General features: G+C 33.8%; 2 protein-coding genes across 3 annotated transcripts in view; one reads left to right on the top strand and one right to left on the bottom strand.

The window, feature by feature from the left end:
- Window positions 1-208: 208 nt before the first annotated feature.
- Window positions 209-19,123, bottom strand: LOC129220971 (trafficking protein particle complex subunit 2-like protein). The gene is made up of 5 exons (XM_054855410.1): window positions 18,977-19,123; window positions 8,887-9,059; window positions 6,487-6,574; window positions 5,140-5,219; window positions 209-360 (listed from the first exon to the last, which is right to left on the bottom strand). Exons 1-5 carry the CDS (start codon window positions 19,007-19,009, stop codon window positions 318-320), a joined length of 417 nt encoding a protein of 138 aa, XP_054711385.1. The 5' UTR covers window positions 19,010-19,123; the 3' UTR covers window positions 209-317.
- A 1,431-nt stretch (window positions 19,124-20,554) lies between these two features.
- LOC129220954 (ankyrin repeat and SAM domain-containing protein 6-like) overlaps window positions 20,555-23,555 on the top strand; it is a 103,969-nt gene continuing 100,968 nt past the window's right edge. For both annotated transcript variants that reach the window (XM_054855398.1, XM_054855392.1), the window contains exon 1: window positions 20,555-20,700. In XM_054855398.1, the coding sequence (XP_054711373.1) occupies window positions 20,625-20,700 (76 nt within the window). In that variant the 5' untranslated portion in view covers window positions 20,555-20,624. The remainder of the gene's footprint in view (window positions 20,701-23,555) is intronic.

The raw sequence follows: 23,555 nt of genomic DNA, 5'->3' as shown, positions 1-23,555 counted from the left end.
AAACTCATCTGCGTAAAATAAAATAAAGGTGTCAAATCTTAAATTGCGTAGAACAAGGGTCTACTGTATTTCCGTTACTTTATATAAAGAAGCAAAATAATTATACTTTTGTTTTTGCTGTTGTATACTAAAACACTGATTTATACATTTATGAATAGTTGGTGATTTTTACGCAAATGTCACTCAAGAAATGAATCCAGAGATCATCTCTCAGTCCTTAAATATCTTTTATTCTTTACATTGTATGAAAAAGATCAATAATTTTATATACAAACATCTGGAAATGAAATAGTAGTCTTTGTAGAGAGTCATTCTGCTTATTCTGGTGTCATAATGCTCTTGATTATACTTTCAAAGGATCTAAATATAACAGAACTATAAATTAGTAAATAGAATTAATAACAAATATAGTTGAAAAATTATTTTAACCCTCAATTGCATTAAGTTTCAACCAAAGTAATTTTTTAAGTTGGTAAATTTCGTTCATTTTTGTTTGTACTTTCTTAAAAATATGCTTTTGTTTTCCATTTGAAGATCAATATTTTGTTTCACAGCCAGTTAATGCCTTAGATTAGGGTTGGCGAAATTTGTCAGTTATTAAAACTGATAAATGTGGCATGACCTATCTTTCAAATTTGTTTCATGGGAACAAAATGCTTTAAAAGTAATGATTTAGCCAGTATAATTATTATGTAACAGATTAAAGAAAACTACCATAACATTAATTATGCACAAATACACTAAGAGATCAATCAATAAATAACTCAGAGCCTTTTTCATTTGAATACTATATTGTAGATATATTGTAGAGTACACATTGCAAAGTTGCAAAAGTCTCACTATCTAAAAAAAACTTTTTGTTTATGGATTTGTCAAACAGAACACTGTTTATTCGTTATTTTTTTATAAAAGAAAAGAACCTACCATGTCTGCGGTTGGGGCAAACCTAACTTGGCAGCATTGTGAAGGCTACACAGATCCGGATTACACTATTACCATTGCTTGGTTAGGTTTGCCCCAATTATAGCAGGATAATTGCACGATACGTTACACAGATCAACTGTAAATTTTTTTTCCATCAGGATGTTGGCCACCTCTGCTATAAAGCACACAAAATTGACAAGAAAAGCAGTTAAAAAGTTTTAAACTCAAGATAAAATAAGAAAAATATGGCCAAACAAGTGCTCTGTGCTTTTGGACTGACTTACTACTTACACTTGAGCACAACTTTCTTTCATAGTATGCAGCTATGTATGATTTGTCATTCATGCAACATTGGTTTGAGAAAGCAAAACCTCCTTGGACAACCACCTCTAAACAAATGAAATGGCCATGATATTATGAAACTGGCTTCTCAAGATGTAGATGTAGAATTGGCATTAGAGCGGACCTCAAAATAGCAAACTTCAAGCAATATCCTGTCATATCCATCACTGTTAGAGTGTATTGATTTTGTAAGAATATTTTTCATTCTTCTTGCTCAGAATTACTCTAGTTGATACAACTCCACACAGTCCAATTATTGTAAAAAGACATACATTTCTCACATTATTTCACTTGCAGGGTTTGACACTTAAACCACATCTATGGCATTACTTTATTTGCTGCGAAACAAAAGTAAAAATAAAATACCTGCACACTACACAAATGCAGGCATTTCCTTTTTCCTTTTATGTATGTTGAGTATAATCCCTTTCCATCACCTGATTGCTCAAATGATGGGCTTGGTTTTAAAACAATTGATAAAAACCTAAGGTTCTGTAACAAACCTGTAAAACTGTTTTAAAGCAAATTTGCATTTACAACTTTTTTTTTTTATACTTTCCACACGTGTACTAAAATTTAGGACAGTTTAAGATAGTGAAAGCCACACTTCCCATAAGCGTGTTTGAAAATGAATAATAATTAAAGGCTGTGAAAATTATAGAATAAAAAAATATACATAAATATAAGTACACTGATTAAATAATCACACAATTATGAAAACTTCATAACTTGTTTGAACAGATTTAATTTGGTTTAGTGGATAAAATTAGAGCAAAAAAATGTTTATTTGATTGTTTTAGTTTCATACTGTTATTATGAGTCTGAATCCTTGTTCATTCATTTTTTAATTTAGAGCAAATTCATAGTGTTATGAAATACCGCATAGCTTAGTAAAGGAAAAATAACTTATTTTTAAATACAATAAGTTTTCATAGTTGTCCAACACAAAAGTTATTGAAATAAATTATTGAATTTATCATAAAAATCATAACCTCTGCCCCCCCCCCCCATTTTTATTGTGGTAAAAGATGATAAAGATCAATTAAAATAATATTAATACTTGAAAAAAGCATAAAGAAATTTTCTGAATGTGAAATAATTTTTTTTTTTTAAGTATTTGTCTGATTTTTATATTATATTTAGTTTGAAAAAATGTTTTAGCAATATACGGTCTCCTGAGGGACAAAAATAATTTACAGTTAGTTCAAACAATATTACATGAAACACATTGTTAAAAAATATTTTGGAATAAGTACTTTTCATCAAGCAAAATATGAATCCATTTTTTTTTCGAATGGTGTATTCAGTGCTGTAGTTGGAAAAAAATATTTGAGGGAATGCACTTTATTTTTTAGGGTAGATTTCATTGTTGATGGGTGTTTGTTAGGCCAGAAAAGGTTAATTTAGACTACTTATGCTAGCTTGAATTTCAAATCATTGTTCCTTAAAATATACTTTAAAACCAATTTACATTTACTTGGGTGATTTTTACAATAATAAATTAAATATTTCGGGGGGGGGGGGGGTACCCCCTCCCCAACTACAGCACTGGGGGTACTGGCCTGATCAAATGAGCTGAAATACAATACACCTAGCCTAATAATCATGGAAGTTGACCAGTTCAACATGGTTCCTTGTATTGCAACGTGTATATAGGAGAAAAGCATTGATAAGTCAAATGATGTCTGCGGCTATTCTAATACTCACAGTTAGATCTTTATGTTCACATGAAATACTTTTACCATATTTTAACAAGAAGTTCCGTCTAGAACTAGACGAGCCTACTTTCCCGTATACTCATACTACTTTCTAGTACCTGATCAATATTCTCAAAAATAGCTAAAATCGCAAATTTTTTCAAACATATTTTTTTAAATATTTTAAGCTGATTTCTAGGAATAAAATATTCCTTACTTTTCTTCAAAAAATGAACAAATAAAATAGCAGCACCTTTTAAACAAAGCAGCTAATACACTTCTTTCCATTAAAAAAAATTGTTTAACAGCTTTTAAAACGAAAAAATAATAATAATAAGTTCATTAAAATAAATACATCATATAAAAAAAAATCGTTTCTTTTTCCACTGTTGCCAAAAATAATTTTTTAAACGAATTAATGCACTTACCAAAATAAAAAAAAAAACAATAAAATGTCAACTTAAAGAAATAATTTTCATTGTCAAAAAAAAAAAAAATCGTCTGCGCATATTTTTTGAGTTGATTCACCGAAAACTAAATACCTAAATTAAAACTTTAGCGTGAAAATAAAAACAAATCATATCAACAATAATTATTTCACAGTTAAAACCCTAGCAGCGGAGTCGGAGTCGGAGTCAATCTCATTTTGGGATAAAAGAGTCGGAGTCGAATATCCAAGAATCGGAGTCAGTCATTTGTCCTCCGTGTATAAATGTTTGCCAAAGCTACGAAGTTAGAGTCGAAGTCGGGGAGTCGGAGTCCGATTAATTGTCGGGAACAGGAGTCAGAGTTGGTGTCAGGTGCCCCTAAATTCTCGGAGTCGGAGTCGGGAGTAGGTCGTCAAGAGCTATTTCCAACAAAGTTTGTTTGAAGTAAATCCGCCTTTAAGTTCGGAATCTATATTGACTTTCAGTTTCCCCTTAGGCGCTAATGTTAAGAGATTTGAACTGTTCAAAATTGAACGAAAACTTGCTCAAATCAAAAAGATATTTTCGATACATGTTTTTTATCAAAAATTTTTCCCTACAAAGTTTGTTTGAAGCCACTTCGCTTCTAAGTTCAAGATTTATTTTTGATTTGAATTTGCCCGTAGGCGCTAATGTTAAGTTTTTTTGAACTGTTCAAAATTGAACAAAAAATTGTTCAAATCAAAAAATGAATTATGGGAATGCGATGTCCTCACCGAGATCTTTCTAATAAAAAAAAATTTGTTCGAATTGGACTATTCATTCAAAAGTTATTAGGGGGGGACAGACAGACCGACAGACCGACAGACCAACAGACAGACAGACCGACAGACATTTTTCCCCATCTCAATACCCTACTTTCCAATTTTTAATTTTTCAATATTTATCTAACTATTTTATTTATTTTTGACTTTTTTTTGTTTTTCGGGATATTTTTAAGATGTATTAAGCCTTCTTTCATGCTTTTTTCTTCTTTCTCTGATTTTTACTGGGAAAGTCGGCTAAAAAGGGTAAAAGTTGTGACTGCCAGTACTGTGCGTAATCAACTACTTTACAAGTTAAATATTAGTTAGCACATTGACTGCTAACTACGAGATAACTCGTAGATTGTGTTCTTTGCTAGGACCCCAACAACGAGTTACCTCATAATTGTTTGCCATTTTTGTACAGCTGCAATTAAACTCAGAATTTTTCAGTGCTAATATTGATAGATGGCTTTTAGGAAAAGAACAAGAAATCAATGCAGGCTTAAACACAAGATTTATTAAAAAATGAACAAAAAATATAATTATAAAAATCAATTTAAATTGAAGCAATAAAATACTATTTATTGTTTTTGGAACTTCTTAAAACAATCTTCCACACAAAAGGCTAGATTCTTTTTATGGGTTGGACAGAAATAATGTGTTTCTCATCGTTTTTTTACTTAGGCACACATACAACATGGCTTTGTCGAATGGTTTTTTTTGGTAAGGTGGTTTCATTTTTTTATGCTTTATGATATCTATGCACTAGAATTAGAGTTCTAAATAATTTTATGTGTTATTTTAGGCCTGATTTCTGAAGATTGCTGTGGCAGTCAAAGTGCTAATTACTGATGAGTTTTAGATCTGATGAGATCACTTTTGAGCTATTACGCTCAATATATTTCATAGCTAATACAATATATTTCATAGTTAATACATCCAAAATGTATTATAGAAACTTACTTGGAACTTATTGTTTCTCCTGGCACATAAAATGGGTTACACACCATATCAGCATAAGCTGCATGTATCTTTCGAAACATCTAAACATGTCACAAAAATAGGCAACATTATAAAAATGAAACAAAAATAGGTAAATTAATCAAAAGAGATAACTTTTTCCAAACTGTTTGGCAAGCTGGCAATTCAAATGCTTGTAATTAAAAAAATGCACAACAAAGGTTCTATTCATATTTTAGTGTTTCCCCCAAGCTTTTTCTGGAGTTCATTTTAAGCTAATGTTCGATGTGCCCTCCTTGTCCGTAAGAAGTTTTAACAATACTTCATCACAAAAGCAGGCTTGGATCTGCATACCCGCAGTGCGTAGGGGGGGGGGGGGGGCATGTTCTTAAGGGGCCCAACGGTCCAAGAAGTAGCACTAAGACTCATTACCGTTGCAAATATACACTGCTGGCCTCTGGGGAGGGGCCCTGCCGATTTATTACGGGGGGGGGGGGGAGCAAAATGTATAAATTCGGGCCTGCATAAAAGCAAACTTTTTTTTTTCAAAAGGCAAAGACTCACAAAAGCTTGAAACAAACTCCCATAACACTTTTCCTCTTAAATCTGCTTAAAATATAAATCTGAACATTTTTAGCATACTTTTTCTAACTAAGTATTAAAAAACTTTTCATTATTGGACAAAAAAAAAAAAACTATTTAAAAAATACTTGGATTTCGTGCCTTTAATCTGTGTGCTTTTAATCTTTACTGTGTGCCTTTAATCTGAAAGCACCTGGTGTCTTTTTTGCTCTGGAGGAAACTCTATTTGAATGTTAAATTTTTTTTCTTCCATTTTTGTTGATCTAACTAAAACATGTTACATTTAGGACATAATTACTTTTCTCATTTTCATTATGTTTAGGGGAAAGTTACTAACATTCTACCTTCACTTAGGTAGAGGTGCCCACCTAGGTGGGATAACGACGCAAACTGCACCATTGAAATTTTTGTTGAAGGGGGGAGGGGAGGCTTTTAGGGGAAATTTTCTCTTTTTTTGGGGGGAGGATCACCACAATATTTAGGGGGGGGGGGGGGTGCGCTTTTGCTGTTAGGGGGAGCACCCCTGACTTTGGGCTTTGTTGACTAACAAATGGATTATTTTAAAAACCAAAAAAGCTTTAAATTCAATATCCACCTTGCTTTTACATTGGTCATCCAGTCAAGCCTGGCCTCATTAATTAGAAGGAATGATACCAATACAATGGTAAGAAATAGGTATTCATGTTCAGTGTAAAATGGGGAATGTTTTAGCACATAGCAATTCAATGAATAATTGTTAAAAGAGCATATAGAAATATGATTACTTGCCTGTCGAATTTCGTTATCTCGAAGGGTGGTATGAGATGATTCCACTATGACTACAAATTTAATTTTTGTATTTGTGACATAGCCATACCTTTTAAAATAAAATAATAAAACTATTTAAATATTGTAGAAATGACATAAGTTTTAGCATTTTACCACAGAATGGTCATTAGATACATATTCATTTCATGAATTTTTTTAAGTACATTTGAAATTAAAATTTTTTTGGTAGAGAAATACAGTCGAACTTGCTTATATAATGAGCTTGAAGGGACCGTGACATTTGCTCGTTATAACCTAGTCCTCGTGAAAAAAAGAGTTTGAAAAAAATCATAAAAATTCATACATATTTACTGTATTTGCTTTTTAGCGTTATACAGCATATCGAAGAAGTTATTTATTTTTCTTCCAACTGTTTTTTTGTCTCTTTCTCGTGTCATTGTTTACTCATTGTTATTCATGACCTGAAAAATGGAATTTTAATTCCCGATTGCAGTAAAAGTTTTTGAATAAAACAAGCTGATGTGTGCATCACATAACTTCCTTTTACTCCAATTTAATGTCATTTTCTCATTATTGGCAGTTTTAATGTGATTCAATAGTTTACTCTCTAAATATACCAACAGTGGCCAAACTGAAACCAGATTAAAAAAAATAAAATCACCAAATTTGTGGCCAAGTTGGCGACGAAACTTGACGACCAAAAGACTGGGGATATATTACCAAGTGTCCCCCAAATTATAACACCACTTGAGTTTACATCAAAATTAACAATGACTTCACCCCAAAAAGGAGCAAAAGACCCCCTTTGGAGCATCTGAATGCAACCAAAAAGAGAAGTGCACAACTAGACCCCACTAGGAGTCTAAGTACCATATTTCAACTTTCTATGACATTCCGTTCTTGAGTTATGCGACGCACATACATACGTACATACAGACGTCACGAGAAAACTCGTTGTGTAATTAACTCGGGGATCGTCAAAATGGATATTTTGGGTGTCTGTACGTTTTTAGACATATATCCACGTGTGGTCGGGTTGAAAAATAAACTCAACATTCATTCGGGGGTGAGCTAAATGGAAATTAAGGTCGATTTTTGAGTGAAAATTTTTTCGCGAATACAATACTTCCTTTTTTGTAAAAGGAAGTAAAAAGATCTTCATCACTTGTTCTCAGGATTTATAATTATTAACTTTCTATGCCCTTCAAGATATCAAAAGGATTTTTCCAAGAAAGGATTAGCTGAGCTGACAGGAAGAGCGTAGGGTAACGGCACCCAGTAACAGACATGCTTGAAACATCGCTCTCAGGTTAACTAAATTTTCTGATCCTTTTAATGTATTAAGACTTTTTCAACTTTTTTTTCTCTCATGCAACTAGATCTCATCTCCTGGATCCTCTGAATTACTTAGTTCTATTTTTATTTGCTCATTTTCGAAAAAAAAAAGTTCAATCCCCTGTAACAGACACCGACAATTCTGATGATACCCAGCAACAGATAGGATGAGGAAAGGAAGAGTAATGTACAGAACTTCCCTTTTCTCTTTAAAGTATTTAAAATCTTCATTTTTAGATCTAAAACCTTATTCAATTCAAATGTACGTAAAACACCAGCTGACCTTGTGATGGCTGTTCATAACCTTCCACCACTGTCTTGTAAATACCAACTGGCTCATACAATGCACTCTGATAACACTAAATGGTTACACCGTATTCGTGGGTCGCAGCAGCATTAGTTTAACCCGCCTAAAATTCTTAATATTTAAACCTAAACTTACGATTATCTGTTACCGGACTCTTGTCTGTTAGTGGTGACGTTACCCTAATAGACATTTTATGAATCACAAAAATATTGCTTGCCTTAAGCGGGGTTAGCTCGTTATAAGCGAGTTATGCTCCCATAGGCTTAACTTTGTACCAACAAAATATTTCTGATTTCCTCATCAAATCCGGGTTCTCGTTAAATCAGGGCTTGTTATAAGCGAGTTCGACTGTAACAAATTAAATTACAAAGATTACTTCAATATTGAGTGTAGATTCCATGCAAATATAGCAAGATTTTTGTATCAACTTTTTGTCTGGTTATATTATTTTACCACACATCAATTGAATATTTGTTAAGCTTTTATGCAGTAAAATGTTTCCTCTTTATTTTGAAGAATAGAGAGAAAAAAAAGGAACAACTTTTAGTGCCTGAGCTTAAATATCTCAAAATTTGTATCTATCACTTTATATTTATCCATAAATAAATCTATCTAGAAATACTAATTTTAAGAAAAGTTTTACATCTATGACTCTCAATATAACTAAATAATATTAATTCTACAAATACATTTTCTATGTCCATCTCTATGGCATTCAATTTATATATGGTTATCTAAATCAGTTGATGTATACATACACTTTATAATCTTCAGTAGGGTATAATAATCCTAAATAAAGTTCTCTGAGATCCCCAACACTCTTGTTTACTGTAACCACCTTTTCTTCTATCACATCTAAGGAAGTGTGCATTGTGTACAAAAATTTTAAATCACTTCCAGGGGAGTTTGTCTTCACATACAAGGGATAGTTCTAAAAAAAAAAAATCATTGAAGCAATAGAACACATTGAAATGTCAACTGCATAAAAGTACTTAAAAATAAATATGTAATGAAACAGAATTCTCTCTAAACTTTCATTAAGAAACTAAGAATTGAAAATTTAGTTTAAAATAATGCTAAAAAATTATGATCCTTTCATAGTAAAATTAATTGTTATTATTATTTGCAAACATGATTGTAATAGCTACCATTTAAAAAAACTGGGTCCAAGAGGTGGGTCACATGGTGTGCCCTTAAAGTGACTAAAAAGTAGGGAAAGGTGGGGCACATTGGGACACTTTTTAAATAATGATTTTTATAAATTCAATTTTCATATCAATTTTTAACAAACTTAACTGAACATGTAATTTAGATATTTATGCTTCAATTAAATATTATTTGACTCCATTTTTTCTTCAAATTAAATTTTCATAGTAAAAATTAGAAAGTCATTACAATGTCCCAACCTGCCCCACTAGGTGGGGTACCTTGGGACACTAGCAAAAAAACTTAAATGAATAAAAATACTAATCCTAATTGATTAAAAATTTTATTTACAAATTTACAGCTTAACAAATTTTATTAGGTTCCATATTCATTTTAAATTTACTTATTTACTGTCTTAAGAGTTCTTTTACTCAATCCATATGTTTTAGCAGCCTCTCTAATTGAAATATTATTATTAATATTTATCCATAAAATTATTTCTGGGAACATGAATTGTTTTGCTGATGCTGTCAAAGTTATGGGGATTGTAGAAAATGAAGAACAATCAAATCGGCTGCAAGAAGATCTAGACCATATTATGGAGTGAGCTGATAAATGGGGTATGGCTGTTAATGTTGGGAAATGTCAAGTGCTAAATTTAGGGCATGGAAATAAGTGTACAAGTTATTATTTGCAAGGTTCAGTCATTAGTCAGGCAGAAAAAGTTACTGATCTGGGCATCTTAATAAGTCAGGATTTAAAGTTTAGTCAACAGTGCAGAATAGCTAGAACAAAGCCAATAAAATGCTCGGATTTATCAATAGATCTATTTCAAACAAATCTAAAGAAGTTCTTCTGCCCTTATATAGAAGTTTGGTAAGACCTCATTTGGAGTATGCTGTTCAGTTTTGGTCTCTTTATCTTAAGAAAGATATTAATGTATTGGAAAGGGTTCAAAGGCGGGCTACAAGGCTAATAAATGGACTTTCTCATTTAGACTATGATTCCAGGCTTAGAAGGCTAAAAATGTACAGTCTTGAGCAAAGAAGAGACTGAGGGGACATGATTCAGTTGTTCAAATTTATTAAAATGAAAAATGTTACGGGGCTGAAGTTTAGCACTGAAATCAGGACAAGGGGTCATTGTTTTAAGCTATTAAATTTCAAGCTAACATGGATATTAGGAAAAATTATTATTTTAGCAGGGTAGTGGAACCTTGGAACAGCTTACCGAAACAGATGGTAATGAGCAAAGGAATAGATAGTTTTAAGAGGGCCATTGATCTTCACTGGGGATTGTAAATTGACTAGAAACCAGCCTAGATGGGCGCAGAGCCTGTTGCTAGTCATAACTTTTGTATTTGAATTTGCACAGTAGAAGACTGTTATAACGCCGACCTATATAACGCAATTCTCTATAAACCGCACAAATTTTCAGTAGAACAATAGGTTTTGAAGTTTAAAAAAAATCTCTATTTTGCCTTGCAAACATAAAATTGTTAGACAAATTAAATTTTAAACAGTTTTTCTTCTTTCCATCTTAGTACAAAGCTTTTAAATGAAAATTAGTATTTACAGTAAAAAGAAAATACCAAATGGCTCTTGAAAATGCAGCTGTTATACAAACCATGAAGCTATCAGAAGAGCAGGATAATTCACTTTCTTTTGATTGTGAGACATTTTTATTTATAAATGACTAACTGTATGATTAGTGCTTTAATACTCAATGCAGATAAAACTCATTTTGAAGTGCTAATAAAAAGATATATTCTGATTATTAGTTTCAAAAATTGTGAAGTAACCTGTATAACGCCAAAACCTGCATAAAGCAAAAGCTCTAGTCCCAAGGTGTGCATTATAATGGTCTTCTACTGTATTTGTATTAAGAACACTTTCTGCTGTTGTTTCAAGAGAAGCCCTTTCCTCAATTTTAGTTCATTTAAATCCTTCATCAAATTTATTAAGTACAATGAAATAGGCATTTTCTGTACTGTACACTAGTAGGGCAGTGTCCCAACCTGTTCCATCTAGGTTGTTATTATATATAAACTTTTTAAAAGTTATGCTTAGCAGTGCAAGGCATTTTTAACCTTTAAATTATTTCATTTCCTACTTGAAAATTTCAATAATGAAACCACACACACACACCCATTAATGTAACTCTGAACCTCTGAAAACAGAGAAATTTAGGGTGCAGCGTTCATAAAATCGAATGATTAAACGAGTTAACCGAACGAGGCATTCAAAAAGAGAACGCGTTATCCAATTGGTCGTTCAGAAAGTGTAACTCGGTTAGTTTTGTGAAGCGAAATTCTTAACGAAGCTCACGAAAGAAAAGGGAGGTTTGCTCAGTTAGAAAACTTCGCGGCGCCCAGTGCGTACAATGTTTATGTTTAAAAATGCGATATGTGCAGTTCATATTCAGAGAGCTATGATTTATTGTTGCGCATATGAAATCTTGTAGCGAGCCATCAGGGTTTTAAGGATTGAGAAATTTTCAATAAAAGAAATCAAAATAAATACTTCACACTTTAGTTATTTATTTAGTTCTAGACAACTGACAATAAACAACAACAAAAAAATATAAATAATGCATTTTGAATTTTAATAGCCTTTACAAATGCATTGTACTTTACTTTTAGTCAAATAATTTAAATACACCTATGCCTACTATTTCCAAGGTCTTACTGGGGAAATTTTAAATTAAAAACACATTTTGTATTTTATAACTGATCAAGAAATAATTCAAGATACTTTGTTTAAGTTAGGTCATATCTGAGTTTATAAAAGTTAGTAGATTTATAGTAAAACGTTTTCTATTCAAAAATGCATCGGCCTTACCGATTTTCCTCATATACTGGGGGATACAGAAAATAGAACGTGTGAACAGATTTTTTTCTTTTTTTTACTGTTTTATTAAATGTGTACCTATAGTTTTTGTTCTGTGCAAAGATACAATGATGGAATCTAAAAAAATATCTTAATTATGTTGGAATTTGGTTGAAAGGAATCTTGACAATTTGTTTTATTGTCTTATTTCATTCAAAGAAAGAATCCTGTAGTCATTTTCTTTCATCAGTATCTTCATAAAACATATCCTCCGCAAAAGCAATGATCTGCGTTGTCTGCTTCCAAACGTCCCCCATCTTTACTTTTAATTGAACGTTCAAAAAGTGCATGTGGTAAACAAAAAATTGACGAGTTAACGTTCGTTAAGTCAGTTAGTTTCGTTAGATTTTATAGTAGCACTTTTAGTTTAGTGCTGATCTGTTACTGTGAGAAATATTAAAGTACACTGAAGAGTAGATCTAGCCAGTCATCTATGATGTTCTAAGAAAACTAATTTCTGTTTACAAAATTAAAGCTGAAATTTATGGTGTCCCAATGTGGGCTATGTCCCAAGGTACCCCACCCTGCCCTATTATAAAACAGCTTTTGGGGCACTTCAATTTTGAGAAACTACAGGGGAAAAGCAGAACCCTATTTGTGCTCGAACATGATAATGATTTTTTCTGATGTCAATGCAAAAGTAGTTTCTTCAAAAGCAGGTAAGAAAAGTAGTCGCCCACAAATTTATTCATAAAAATGTGCCTAGAAAAAAAAAGATAATTGTGTTAGAAGCACATTATGTCGTAGAAAACCAAGAAGAAACTTGCATTTCTGTACTTGTATGTTTTTTGCAAATTATGTAAAGGAAGAAAATTTTAATGTACAGATGATTTAAATATGGATGTTATCCCCCCCCCTAAAAATGTTATTCCCCAATAATTAAATCTGTTTCACAAAGACTTGAAAATTTTCAGGTACCCTTTGTAAAATTTCAACAATTTGGTCTGTGCTGGTGACCCCTCTCACCACATGAGCAGGGAGAGGGTCGTTGTAGCAAATATTATTGGAAAAATTACAGAAATACTACTTACCAAGGACTTTTATCAACTTGATATGTATAGATATATGTCCAAGTGCACCCCCCCCCCTCCCAAAGATGACCTCCTCAATTAAAACGACCCTCCCCCCAAAAAAAATAAACATGACAGCTCATTAAAGGGACTAAAATCCGTTTAAAAAAAACCTCCATTAATTATTTCAGTGGTAAAGTCTGTCTCATGCCCCCTCAGCCCTCCCAAAGGAAGGGCACTTTTACTTCAGCTATTATTATTAGAATAAATTACTGAAATATTTACGGATCAAGATTTATGATGACTTTTCTCTACTGCAGATCATGTAGCTAGGAGTGTCAATTCTCCCCAAGTGCATTGCCCTCCCCTCCTCAATTTTACCAAACCTCCCCTCCCCCCCCCCCCCAAAAAACAGCATCCTCAAAAAAAAGAGGCTAAATCCTTTTGAAATAACATCTCTGATTCTTTCAGTTACATAGTCTGCCTCATGCCATACCCCCGATGGGCATATCCCTGCTTTAGCAATTATTATTGGGATAAACTAATTTAATATTTAGCTTTCAGAATGTCCGATGGCTACCCTCTATTGCAGATCCCAATATACAAATAATACTGTTAGGGAAGCACACCCCCCAACTGCGATGACACCCCTCAATTGCACTGAGCGTCACCCCCCTTCCCGAAAAAAAAATGGTCTCCCCTAGTGAAGAAAGTCTAAAATCCTTTAAAAATAACTTCTCTGATAGTTTCAGTGGTAATGTCAGCCTCATGCCCCCCCCCCCTTCAAATGGGCACCTCAGCTTTATCATTAGAATAAATTGCTGAATATTTACATTTCAAGATTTTCGTAGGTTTTTCTCAATTGCAGATCTTAATAAAGATCATGATGCTAGTGCTGACAATCCCTAATAAGTGCCATAGTTCCCCTCATTTTCAATTTTAGCAAGCCCCCCCCCCCAAAAAAAAAAACAACAAGAGTCCCTACTTAGGAGACTAAAATACTTTTAAAATAAGTTCCCTGATAATTTCAATGGCATAGTCAATTTCAAGACCCCCCTCCCCCACCAAATGGGTACCCTGCTCTAGGCATTATTATTCGCCTAAATTGCTGGAACATTTGCTTATCAAGATGTTTGATGACTTTTCTGTGTTGCAGATCTTATAATGTATGTGATGTAGCTGGGGTGCCAATTTCCCTCGCCAAGTGCGGTGGCTCCCCTCAATTTTATCACCACCTCCCCAAACAAAAGAAAAACACCAAAATCTTTTTATTGGATTAAAATCCTTCTGTAAAAAATTTTATGGCATTGTCTGAGTCATGATCTCCCTCCCCCCTGCAAGGGCTGTTATTATTCTTATATATTGCTATTATTATTTGCATAAATCCCCCTTCCCCCTCAAATTTATCGGGCTTCCCCCAAAACACGACCTTTTATTGAAGAGACTAAACTCCTTTTAAAATAACTTCTCCGACAATTTCAATTATATGTTAAGCATCAAGCACCTTCCCCCTCCCAATGTGCATGCCTGCTTTATCTATTATTATTTGAATAAACCAATGGAATATTTTCTTTTCAAGATATCCAATGGCGTTTCTCTGTAGCATATCTTAATAAGCAAATGATGTAACTAGGGGTGCCCCCCCCCCGACTGCGATGGCACCCTTTAATTTTACCAAGCCCCTTTTCCCTCAAGAATTGCAACCCACTAATAAAAAGACTTAAATTCTTCTAAAGTAATTTCTCCAAACGCTTCTGTGGTATAATCTGCCTCTTGATCCCCCCTCCCACCCCTCTGACACAAACACATGAGAATCCTTGCTGTAGCTATATTATTAGAATAAATTGCTAAAATATTTATTTATCAAGATGGCCTATGGCTTTTCTCTATTACAGATACTTATATAATAGGCTTTGCAGTCCCCCCCCCCCATAAAATGTTGAATTTAATGCCCTAAATATATTGATATATCGAAAATATCAATATTTTGAGAGCGATATATTGCAGTATTAAAATTCTGATCTTGCCCGGCCCTACTCTACACACAAAACAGAATAAGGTCTTTACAACGTTTGATAGTATTTATCACTAACATTATAACAAATGCTGTTTGAGTTATGCAGTCCAACATGCCCCACCAGGCGGACCAACGTACCCCACTCATGAGGCACATTGGTCCACTCTACAAGGTTCTGTTAAAAAATTAACATAAAAAAAACAACACTTCCAAAAAAATCCCTATGATATTGAGAAGTATTTAATGAAACGTATAGTAGAAAATTAAATTGCTCATTAAGTTTTTTGATGAGGTAAAAAATGATAAGTAAAAAAGCAGATCAACGTGCCCCACCTCCCCTTATAAAAAATTCACATTTATTAAAAATTGAGGAATGAGCACTTACATGAAGCTAATGTTTACACAAATGAGATTTGTGTGCATTGTTCAGGATAAACTCTTAATTCTTAAAATATGGTATTCAAATAACTACATATTTTATAGGAACTACAGGCTCTACAATAAATTATTTCATGAGCCCATCTCTCATGAGTTATTGTAATGTAACGAAATGTAAGTGAATTTTATTGGTACTAAGAAGTTAAAATTCACCATTTGCATTAAAATAGAATTTTTATTCAATCTTTAAAAAATGGTTCCAATATAACATTTTTTAGCTAATCATGGTAAATGCAATGAAAACATTGAATGTTTAATTTAATGGTTTTGTTGCAAACTTGACCCTTTATTTAGGAAACAGTAACTCATGGGAGAAACAGCTATCCAAATACTTGAAATTTCTTGAATTTGAATAAATAAATACAGTTGGCTATCTTGTTTAACGACGCTCTATTTAACAACAGCTTTTCATGGTCCCAAATGGTCCACTATAGTTTTAAAAGCATTCTATTTAAGGACGATTTTTTGTGGTCCCTTGAAAGTCGTTAAACAGAGAGCCAACTGTATTTGTGCCATTTTGACTTACTATTGAGTATTTGAGATAGTTTAATCAGGATTTGAATTATTAGAACTTTTATATTTAGGGAAGAAATTACAGAATGTTTAAAAAAGGTAACACCCATGAGAAAAACGGTGAGTTGCCAAGAAGTTCTTTGGAATTTCTAAAATCTAATCTAATCAACTCATAAACAATCACCTGGTTTTAAAAGATATAAATTGTAACGAATTTATAGCTAAGAACATTTTTGTAAAGTTTATAACAACAAAAATTTTCAAATTGTGTTGAACCCAATGTGTCAATGCATTTGAAAATCACCCTTATAAGGCTTCTGATTGGTTAAAAGAGCTCTTTTAGGAAGAAGAAAAATGAACGAAAGTTGTGCAATAACGAGTTTTTGTAATTTTATCTTATGCAGTTGTATATTTCATTCTTTTGGGTTCAAAATACAATTTTAACTGTGTACCTACTAGTGATGTGCCGGATCGTTAAAAAAGGAGATCCGCAGATACGGGTCCGGATCATTAGTTTCAAGATCCGCAGGTACGGATCTCAAAATTTTTTTTACCCAAATTAACTACCCAAGTGTAATATTTGCTACAGAAAGAATTCCCATTAGGGTAATGGCACTTTTTCTTCAAAAAATGTCATCTACGGCAAAAATATAAGCAAGACTCAATTATTTAATCTTAAAATCTCCGTTAAAATTGAGGTGGAATTGTTAAGAATGGGTCAGCGCTACATTAATGCTTAGATAGAATATGAAAAATTATTTTTAGATAGACTGGTAGATGTAGGTTACAGGAGCAAGTGTGTAAAGCTGCTTCTGGACAGGCTAGAAATAATTTTCCGCATTTTATTTCAATGTAAAGGGTGTCCCAAAATTAACGCAAGATTTGAATTTGCCGCCATTTTTGCAATAAATGGTTGGCAACCCTGAAAAAAGAACAATTTAACAGCTGAGAGTCTAAGGTAATCAAAAATAGAGTGTTATACGATACAATAACGCGCTTTCATTATTGAACAATTGTTTCAAAAATAATGAAAGTTGAGGCTGGTCAAGCAGTTACTGTTATTGGCGCTCGGTATCGCAACACGGTAATGCACGGGTGGTTGTGGGCTTGTTGACATAGACCTTTGAATTCAAATAACCCCATAAGAAGAAATTTAAAAATGTTAAATCACACGATCTAGGGTGCCAATTCTGATCACCGAAATGAGAGAGTACATGACCAGGAAATGCCTTATGCAGTAAGTGAAATGTTTCACTCTACCCACCCCATTTTTACTAACCCTAAACTCTCAACTGTCAAATTGTTCTTTTTTCATGGCTGCCAATAATTTATGGAAAAAATGGTGGCAAATTCAAATCTTGCGTTACTTTTGGGACACCCTTTAAATGCATTCCACCCAACTTACCCCGACCGACAAAATAACAGAGCCAGGAACACCTTTACAACTAGTAAATAGATAATTTAGTCTCACTTTCTTTGAAGGATGCCGAGAAAAACCAAAATGAAGAGTTATACAAACCCCAGGTCAATAACAAAAACCAATATTAAATTAAAAAAAAAAAAAAAAAAAAAACTCAGAGAGCCGACCTCATATTATGATGAATTTCGCGGGTCAGAATACATATTGTTAACAAACGTAAACCGACAGGAGATTGAAATTTTAAGTAGTCCAGCTTTTTCCCTTTATCTTCCGACTATGAAATCGCTACCATCAATCACGCTCGTATAAAGGCTTAGAATAGCATTAAAATTTACTTAACAAGATTATTGCTCCTACTGTATATAACTTGGAAGTTCCATATAAATATCAAACACACAACAAAAACTTCGTTCTTTCAATTAGGGCCAATATTTTTAACCTACAGGTAATTTTTTACTACCATAATTGTAAAAAACATTAAGTCAGTTTTCAATTAATATCTCCGGTAGCTAAAGTTCTACAAAAACGAGGTCAAGCTAAGACCACTTTTGATCAAGTCACCTTTGAACGAAAAAAATAACTATCAAAATTGGTTCATCTGTTTATGTGCTACGATGCAACAAATAGACACACAGATGCACTTTTAAAACTTATTACCCCTTTCTTTTTGCGACGGGGGGCAAATTGGCTTTGGAAATTATAACTTATAATTTAGACAGGGAATAAAATCTAATTAAAACAGAATTTAAGAGTCTTGAATTCAAATATTTAAGAATTTTCAGGATAGAAAAGATTTGTTTCAGATCCGCCAAAAAAGTAACGGATACGGATACAGATCCTTATTTTCCCTCGGGTATCTGGATCATCACTAGTACCTACAATAGTTCTTTGCTTATGTACCTCAGCTCAGTTTACATAGATTATTTTGTTTAATCCATACTTTCATGGATTCCAATTTTGCCAGGCAATACAGAGAAATGAATTTATTTTTTATTAACATAGTGTAAATATTTTGATTGTAGTACTTCCATTCAAATAATTTAATACCATGAGAGATCCCTCTGTTCCATAGTGTGTTTCAACAACACAATTTTTTTTTCGTCCATGGAACCTAATTCCCTATTTTAACAATACTATTAAGTCTTTATTTAAGCGGCATTTTCGTGGAACGTTCACCGCGGCGTAAAACGAGGGTTTACTCAAGCCCCGATTAAGATATCGTTAGGCTCTAGGACAAAGTTATCAGGGTCGCGCTCTTTACAAACCTAGCAATTTTCACAAATGGCTTAAACAATTTTAGCCATTTGGGGGCCTCTAAAGAGCGCGGAAGTCCACGGGCAATGCAGTAATCAGGCCCTGAGTTTACTGTATCTCTCACATATTATTATATATTTTATTTATTAGGTTAATCAATACCTCTTTACTAATAATTGCAACAGCCACAGCCATAATTAAAAGTTCCACTTTGCTTCACAACAGAATCGAAAATTATGTCATTGAACTACTGTAATAACTCCTCCGTTTCGACAAACTGAACGATAAAACCATACACGGATGCGGTTGATTGATTGATTGATTGAAAGAGTTGAGTGGTTTTTGCCTGTCCTACGAGAGGAGGCTTGTACCACGGCAGGAAAAAAAGGGAGGAAGAGCTCAGGAGATGCACGGGCGGGGGGGGGGGGGAGAGGAAAAAAAAAAACTCAAAAGCGATTGGAACAAGCGAGGATGAAGGCAAGGCGCCTGGCACGCAGTCCTTCGTTTTCTGAAAGGGGTTAGAGGCCCCAGGAATAGTAATAGTAATAGTAACAAGCGAGGAAAGTGCAAAAAGCACGGATGGAAGAACAATTGGCACAAATACGAGAGATCACGTGGGCGAGAGGAACATTGGGATCCGAGATATTGAGGCGAGTAAAAAGGGAAAGCCGCAGGCTAGAGAGACAGGGACATTGAAGCAGGAAATGGTCAATTGTCTCGATTTGATTGCACAGGGGACAAAGTGGGGAGACGCTGCACTTGAAACGATGGAGAGTCTTGTTGATAGGGAGAGTCCCAGTTCGAAGTCTAGTTAGGAGAACTCCAAGTTTTCTGTTAGGGGTCCAGTTGATGTAGTCTTTGATGGATCCAAGGTAGGGTTTATGGTTGAAATACTTGCAATTAATCCAGTCGCTGTTGATTTTTGACTTGAGTTCTTTTTTGTTCATGGTAATGATGTCTTCAGAGGCGATATCGTACGTGGGGCGGCTTAAAAAGGGCCCATTTCTGGCAAGGAGATCAGCTTTTTCGTTTACCGGAATTCCGAGGTGGCTTGGAACCCAAATAATGGTAATAGATTTGACTTTGTGCAGGGCTTCAACAATTGCTTCGATGGCATAAAAAATAGCTGAATGGGATTTCAGATTGAACGAAGAGAGGGCACTTAGGTTGGATTTGCTGTCAGAAAAGAGAACATAATCTTCATAGCTATTGGCGAATTCAATGATAGCAAGGGATATAGCTAGGGCTTCAGCTGTAAATATGGAGGCATTATTATTAATGATGGCCGCAGCATTGATATTATGGGAAACGTTGATAGCAGCGATACTGGTGAAATTATTATTCTTTGATCCATCTGTGCTGAGGATGATTTTACCTTGAAGAAAATTGGTTTGATATTCAGAAAAGTATGAGCGTGCTATAGTCGAGTTGATATTCTTGTCTTGGAAAGGGAGGCCATCTGAGATAATGTAAAAATTATTAATGTTGATCCGGATGCGGTTCATGGATGTAAACAAACAATGAGGGGCTATCGAACCGATCGAAGCCCCTTCTCCTTTTGTTTTACTGCTATTGAACCGACAGAAGAGTTGATCCAACTTATTGCGCATGCGCAGAACAATAAGAGATCGGCAACACCTCCATAATACTAGCTTATTTATTATTTTAGTATTCTCAAACAAAATCTGGCAACATTCTGATTTATTTACAAATACAAATTACGGTGGTTTGATTTAAAAATCCCGAAGCTTAAAAATGGAGAAAATGCATTGTTTCAGAAATTTGTGAGAAATTTAATTCTTATTTCCACATGGGATTTCTTGAGGAACTTTTAAATGCCTGTAGAAATGGAGACGAGAGTCGAATTATTGATTTACTGCAAAAAGGTTGAGTAAGAGTGATCTTCTAAAAATTATGTTTTAAAGAGCATTATTTTAATTACCTAATATTTGTATTTTAATAAAAATCTAAGAAATTTAGGCGAAGGGACGGTAACATGGGTGCTCGGAGAAGTTGTTGAAAAATATTGAACTGACGGGCTATTTTACATTTTACTGTTTAATGGTTTAAAAGAAAAAAAACTTTGGCGGATAATTCAAAGCTGTATTAGTTTTTTGAGGCCTAATTAATTTATGTGTCGGAATTGTAAAATTTTAATGGAAACTGATCATGTTTACATTATTTTGCCTTGAGTGTTTTAAAACAAAAGACCAGCTATTTTAAAACTGGGTTGGATTTTTGACGCGACAAGTGTATTATACTGGTTTAAACCAGGACTGCAGATTTGGACTGATTTTAGGGTAAAGGAGTCGGTGTCAGGAGTTGAAAGTTTAAAATTTCAAGAATTGAAGTCAATCATTTTCCCTCAAAGTCAGCAACTCTGCCAGTCCTTGCGGAGTTGGAGTTGGACTAATTTTGGGTAAAGGAGTCAGTGTACAAGGCTTTGGAGCTGGTCATTTTCCTTTCAACTCGGCAGCCCTGGTTTAAACTGTCGAAAACCTTTTGGGGTGAGTGAGGGCTTGCTAAAAAAAATATGAAGTTTAAACTAGTAATAGTTGTCGTGCATTACTTATCATAAAATTAAATTAAAGTAAATGGGTAATTAACAAGCCTTTTAATCAATAAAAATTAAGTTAAAAGGATAGGATTCAAATTGCAAAAGATTTATGCCTACATATGCACAAACATATCGTGGTTCTCCTCCCTCCCCCCCAGTATTTAAAAGCTAGGGGGGGGGGGTTGTTAAGTTGACATTTACATTTTGATACAGTTAATACCTATTAGCTCTTGGTTCTTTTTGACACAAATTAAGAATATGAGGAATAACTGTACATGCATATTTCCAATATTGATAGTAAGTTGAAAATTAATAATGTTTACTTCAGGGCTCAAAAATTATGTTTCCCGACATGCCCAGGGCATGTAAAAATTCCAAAAGGGCATAGGTCTTTTACCCTTACTTGCCCAGTAGGGCATGTAATTTTTTAATCAAATATTTCTTCCTAAAACTTTATTATTTCGTATTTTATTGAAAGGTTATCCTTACTGAAGCTCAAAATTTATTTCAAGGGGTACCCCTAAAGCATATTTGGACAAACAAAATCATTAAGAACCGTCGGCCAAGTCAATGAGTGTTCTGCCATAAGTCGTGTGTAAAAAACTGGGCATGTGAAAGTTTTATTCAGGCATTTATTTTTTAGAGAAGCACGCCCGGCATTGCATGTAAAATTTTTGAGATTTTTCTAGCCCTGGTTTACCTTGGAAACAAGTGAGAGGAGAGTAATTATTTAGCAGCTCAATTTTCAACATTGTAAATTTTAATGAACCCACATCCTGCATTCCCTCAAGTTTTTCTCTGAACGTAACATTCAGTTAATAAACATATTCAACTGAATTTATTTCTTTGTTTAAATGAGGGGAGAGAAATAGAGAGAAGGACTTTCTCAGATTTTTCTGACAACCAAATGGCACAACCTCGAGGGTCACAGATCTAGACAAAATTCTGGATTTAGGTTAGTTTGCACTAGAAATGAACCCAGGTCAAGCGGTTTGGCTGCATAGGCCCTAGTTTGGCTGCAACGGAGACCCAAAGTTGCTAGTTGAATCCAGAAAAGCAGGGTTTTTGACAAGGATGTTTTTGACGTGAGTTTAAACCATGATTTAAAACTCAGTCTTCCTATCCTGTTGTAAAGCTATATTAATATACTACCTATGATATACACTCGCCCTGATTGTTAGTGCACCTTAATCAGGGTTACGCTCCTTACAAACTCCTGCATTTTAAGAAAAGAAAATAAGAACCATTATAACTCCTGCAGGGTTCGTACGCTCCGGGAAAACCTGAAATTGTCAGGGAAAATAGCCTAGTCAAAAATGTCAGGGAAAAATCAGAGAATTTTCCTACTGTGCCCCAAAAAAATTTTTTCCCCGGGGAATTTTTTTATATGCAATCTAATTTTCATTTTTATCGATGTTTCTTTAAAAAAAAATAATCGCTCAAAATTTTGAGCAAAATGATGCTGGCAATAAAAAAAAAGTGGCAACCCAAAAAAATTTCCGCAGCCGCCATTTTTGACTCTCAATAGTTTCCAAGGAAAAAACTCCTCGGGTGAACAGGAATTATGCACTAACTCAACAGGGGAGAAGCAAAGTTACTGCTTCAAAAGCACAACCTGAAGATGAGAGGATCGATCAGGGAAAATCTTTTTTTTAATTGAAAATTCTTTTCAGCTACGTGTGAAACATACTCTCCATTTTTGGTTATTCACATGCCTAAGTTTCCAAAAACAAAGCAGAATTGGATGTTTTCTTTAATTGCAAATTAATGAAAATAACACAAAGTAGGCTGCAAATTGGTTTATAATAATGATTATTATTTTAAATAATTTTCTTGAGAAATGAAAACTTTTGTTCTTAAAATTTAATCTTATCCTCATTGCATTGGACCCAAATGTGATGAAAACTTTTCAACTGAATTGTAGTTTCATGAAGATTTATTACTTTTTAATTGTTTTCATGCGACAAATTCAAAAAAATATTTCTTATTTTTGGACATTGCCGCCATATTTGGTCATTCCCAAGATGGAAGTACACAAGACTTTTCAAGTGCCTAAGTTCCCGAAAACAGCATTGGGATCATTCCACGGAAAACACTAATTTTGTCCTGCATGTGACGCTTCATATATTTCATAAAAAATAATAATTTAAAAGGATGATGATCAAAATTTTGTTGCTTAAGAAA

Source organism: Uloborus diversus, chromosome 1 (assembly GCF_026930045.1).
Source record: "Uloborus diversus isolate 005 chromosome 1, Udiv.v.3.1, whole genome shotgun sequence".
NCBI classification, from domain to species: Eukaryota; Metazoa; Arthropoda; class Arachnida; order Araneae; family Uloboridae; genus Uloborus; species Uloborus diversus.
This window is presented reverse-complemented; position numbering and strand designations above follow the sequence as displayed.